The following is a 5,000-nucleotide window of genomic DNA, read 5'->3' on the forward strand; positions in this document are numbered from 1 at the left end:
CACAATCAGATCGGAAAGGGGGTTCTCACCTAGGGCACTGGTTTGACTAGAGCCAGCCCTGACCCATCACCATCATCATCAGAAGCAGCCTTCTCCTCCTTCTCCTCTTCATCATCATCACCATCATCATCACCATCATCATCATCATCATCACCATCATCATCATCATCATCATCATAAGAAGCATCCTCTCATCATCATCATCATCAGAAGGATCCTCCTCCTCTTCTTCATCTTCATCATCAGCATCATCATCATCATCATCATAAGAAGCATCCTCTCATCATCATCATCATCATCATCAGAAGCATCCTCCTCCTCCTCTTCTTCATCATCTTCATCGTCATCATCATCATCATCATCATCATCTCCTCCTCCTCCTCTTCTTCATCATCATCATCATCATCATCATCATCATCAGAAGCATCCTCCTCCTCCTCTTCTTCATCTTCATCTTCTTCATCATCATCATCATCATCACCATCATCATCATCATCATCATCATCATCATCATCATCATCAGAAGCATCCTCCTCCTCCTCTTCTTCATCATCTTCATCGTCATCATCATCATCATCGGGCAGTATAGAGAGAAGGAAGGTGTTGGTAGAGAGAGATGGGTTAGTATATGACCCTGGCTGGATTCGAACCTGGGTGCCTTTGGCTAATGCTGCACATACTGTACATTGTCAGGTGGATTAGCGCACTGTGCTGTGTCACAGCACCCCCTACAGTCATAGGAGGTAGGCTATATAGTGTTAGGAACCAACAGTAGAAGTCCACTAGCCAGGCCGTGCCCTCCTAGTGACGCAACAGCTTCAGCGTTGCTACCAGTCAGGTCAAGAGCAATGCAAGTACTTTCTGAGTTCCCACAAATACGGGAACTCCTCCCACTTTGTTGGGAAGCAAACAATCATTAGCAAATCAAGGGAGACCATTTGGGAAATGCCGTTTGGGAAATGTTAGTAATTGTTATGCTCTTGGTCAGACCAAGTCTTGAAGAGATTTGAAAGTCGATGATAATCAGGCTAGAGGTCCACCCCTTACAGTCATTGTAGGTGCAGTGTTAGGAACCAACAGTGTAGTGTAAAGGAACCAAGAGTGGAACTGACAGGAGATGGCCAGTGTTGTGCTCTGTATTTAGAGTTGGAATTGCAGTGTACGTGGCAGGATTTGGATCCAGAGTGTTTAAGGAGCAATAGGCTGTGAACACTGTGGTTTGCTGTATGTGGCAGGACAGGTGAGGTGTGAGATCCACCCACTTCATGCACACATGCACACATACACACATCCGCACACATACAGTAGGCCTACGTATGTGCATGCCCATGCACGCACACACACATGTACACACACAAGTACACACACCTCTACATTCTCACCTGCTTCCTGTAGACACACCATATATACATGTTAACACCCCCCCCACCCCGACACCACACCACCGCTAATCCTCCTCCTTATCCCCCCCCACACACACCACACCGCACTTCATCCTCCTCCTCACACCGCACACACACCACACCAGACACCACACCACACACACTGCACCACAAACACACACACCACACACACACACACACACACACACACACACACACACACACACACACACACACACACACACACACACACACACACACACACACACACACACACACACCCCTCACACAACACACCCCTCACCTCTCCCACCTCCTGATCCTCTTCAGTTCTCCAGAGGCACGTGTGTGTTAAGATGCAGCCATTAACCTGGAGCATATTAATTACACACACCACACACACACGCACGCACACACACGCACGCACACACACACACACACACACACACACACACACACACACACGCACGCACGCATGCACACGCACGCACACACACACACACACACACACACACACTACAGAGGAGTGTATTAATCATTCTAATTAAAAAAGTAATCACTGTAGGAGAGTATTCCCCATGCTTCAGGAATTAATCTTTTCTCTTCTTTCCCTCCCCTCCTTTTATTCTCATCTTTCCATCTTGTCCTCTCTCCTGTCTCTCCTATCCTTTCTTTTCCTCACTCATCTCTTCCCCTCCTATGCTCTCTCTCTCCTTTCCTCACTTCTCTATTCTTCTCTCATCTCTTTTCTTTCCTCCCCTCCTCTCATCTTTGCTTGACTTTTCTCCTTCCCCTGTCTTCTCTTTTTTTTTCTTTCTCCCCCCTTCTCTCTTCTTTTTCTCATATTTCCCTCATCTCGTGTCATCGTCTCTCCTCTTTTCTTTTCTCTCATTCTTCCTTCCTCTCCTTTCTTTTCTTGCCTTTCTACAAGTGGGTGCATGGGTGACAATGAAACGTTTTGATGAGAGCTTTTGTGAACTTTCCGCTTACTATGAAGGCCTAATCTCATAGCACACAAGATCTGTCAGCTGCACATATTTTGCCAAAACACGGGAGGGAATTCTGTGATGGGCGCATGGAAGTGCTTTCTATATGTTCCCACAATACTATGTTAAGTCTAACATTAGAAAACTGCAAACCTACCTTTTCCATTCGGTCAATAGGCCTACCAATTTATGTTACTGAACAAAAGTATAGCAATTTAAATTGTAACCAAACCCTCTAGCACTAAGGATATGTTTTTTTTAGAGAGAAAAAAATCATTGAAAACCTTGAGAGTCTTAGAACATAAATGGGGTGCAATCTGGAGTGCATTCTAGTTATTGTGTAAAACACCAGAGCTGTAAAACACAGGCTGTGAGAGCCACCTGCTGGTGAAAATGAGTAAACACAGGACCGACAGCTCACCGGAGCATTCAAAACACTCATGCGACCAGCATCGCCTACCTAGAACATATTTCCTTCACTCTCCTGTATAGACTGCTATATTATAATACAAATCCGAGTATTATAGTAGATGCGTGATTTGAAGGTAGGCCTGTTTAATTAGACATCACCGCGGTGAAAACGTCAATAAAACCTTTATTCTGAAGGTCTTTATAACGGAAAGACATTCCACTTCCGGTTTATACTGCATGCGTGTGTTGTGGGTGTGAGCTGTGTAGGCTACTGCTGCATGATAGCGAAAATACATTTTAATTAGTTCTCAGTCATTTACGTTTTTATGTTATAACATTAAGGGCCCGTACGTTCACCGTTGGTTAACCGAGATGGGTGACATATCGCGGAGTTCACGTATCTACTTACACTAAAGTCCTGCTGTCTTCATTCTCAACATCACAAGGCTATAGGCTCCATCTCAACAGCTGAAAGCAGATTCTCACAATGCGGATAAATGAAAACACATTACTGGAGGGAAAGAATGTGCTTCTCGTGCCATACAACGTGGAGCATGTACCGAGGTAAGTTGTTATAGCTCACAAACGAGCCCATACCATACAGTCCATGCCCGTACAATCCATTTGTTGGTGTGAGATGTGTTATGTTGTGGTGTGTGTCTGTGTAGCAGCAGCAGCAGCAGCAGTAGTAGTAGCAGTAGTGGTAGACTACAGTAACTTCATTGATCCCGATTCGCGAAGGAAGTTATTGTCTAGCTAGCAGCCTATCACCTACAGACAGAATAGGACGCACACATTGCGCGCAACTCCATGCACAGCACACACACCACACATGAAGTGTACAATGTACATTATCAATAAAAAGAGAAAGGATAGTAAAACCTGCTGCAAGAGTGCACAGATAAGGTGTGTGTGTGTGTGTGTGTGACTGGAGACAAGTTGACTTATTGTGTGTGTGTGTGTGTGTGTATTCTAGGTACCATGTGTGGATGAGTAATGTTGAGCTGCAGCAGTTGACTGCCTCAGAGCCGCTCTCTCTGGAGCAGGAGTACGATATGCAGAGGAGCTGGAGAGAAGACGACGACAGTGAGTTAACATTATTATTATTGTTGTTGTTGTTGCCATTAGCATTATCATCATTAAGTTATATACCGGTAATGTATGAAATTATATAAAAGTTATATAATGTTGTCAGTGTTGAAACTGTACACTGCGCCTTACCCTGTTCTTGCTTAATTTTTCTCCTTGTTAGTCGCTTTGGTCAAAGGTGTATGCTAAATGCTATGTTATGTAATGTAATACAATGTATAATATAAAGGCAACGACAGTGAGCAATCATTATGATGATGATGATGATGATGATGGTTGATAATGTCCGTGTTCTAGAATGCACCTGCACATGACTGCTCTGATCTTCCTCTTTCGAGAGGAGCTACTAAACTAATGCTTGAGCTGGCCTAGCCCCAGGGCATGATGTTTAGTTAGTTTAGCTTATCTTAGATTAGTTTGAGTGTGTGTGTGTGTGTGTGTGTGTGTGTGTGTGTGTGTGTGTGTGTGTGTGTGTGTGTTTGTGAGTGTGCTGTGTGTGTACAAACAAAAAAACTAACCCCCCTTTGCAACTGCACTTGTTGTTCTGTATATTTCCTGTGCACTTTGTATTTGCTTATGATGTTGGCTTGATTATGTTCTCTTTTGAAAGTCGCTTTGGTTTTGGTCTGCCAAATGCAATGTAATAATGTAATAATAATAATCTTCTCTGTGATTGGTCGTAACGTCTGCGTTCTAGAATGCACCTTCATCGTGCTGGACAAGCAGAAGTGGGCAGAGCCAGCTGTGCCGGAGGAGCAATGCATGCTGGGGGATGTGAATGTCTTCCTGACAGACCCTGACGATCGCACACTGGCAGAGGTGGAGGTGATGATCGCAGGTACACACACACACACACACACACACACACACACACACACACACACACACACACACACACACACACACACACACACACACACACACACACACACACACACACACTCTGACGACCGCACACTGGCAGAGGTGGAGTTGTTGATCGCAGGTACACACACACACGCACACACACTCCAGCGGAGGTGGAGGTGGAGGTGGAGGTGGAGGTGATGGTGACATGTATGTCTGTGTTTCTTTACGGCACTGTATATTTTGTATTCAGCATAGCTAGACTTCTGCCATGTGCATTCAATAT

At 44.7% G+C, this 5,000-nt stretch overlaps 1 protein-coding gene across 1 annotated transcript in view; it reads left to right on the forward strand.

The window, feature by feature from the left end:
- The first annotated feature begins 3,019 nt into the window (after positions 1-3,019).
- Positions 3,020-5,000, forward strand: part of nat9 (N-acetyltransferase 9 (GCN5-related, putative)) — a 3,888-nt gene continuing 1,907 nt past the window's right edge. Inside the window, exons 1-3 of the mRNA XM_063215818.1 lie at positions 3,020-3,343; positions 3,756-3,865; positions 4,566-4,706. Coding sequence (XP_063071888.1) covers positions 3,267-3,343; positions 3,756-3,865; positions 4,566-4,706 — 328 coding nt within the window. The 5' untranslated portion in view covers positions 3,020-3,266. The remainder of the gene's footprint in view (positions 3,344-3,755; positions 3,866-4,565; positions 4,707-5,000) is intronic.

Source organism: Engraulis encrasicolus, chromosome 2 (assembly GCF_034702125.1).
Source record: "Engraulis encrasicolus isolate BLACKSEA-1 chromosome 2, IST_EnEncr_1.0, whole genome shotgun sequence".
Lineage (NCBI taxonomy): Eukaryota > Metazoa > Chordata > Actinopteri > Clupeiformes > Engraulidae > Engraulis > Engraulis encrasicolus.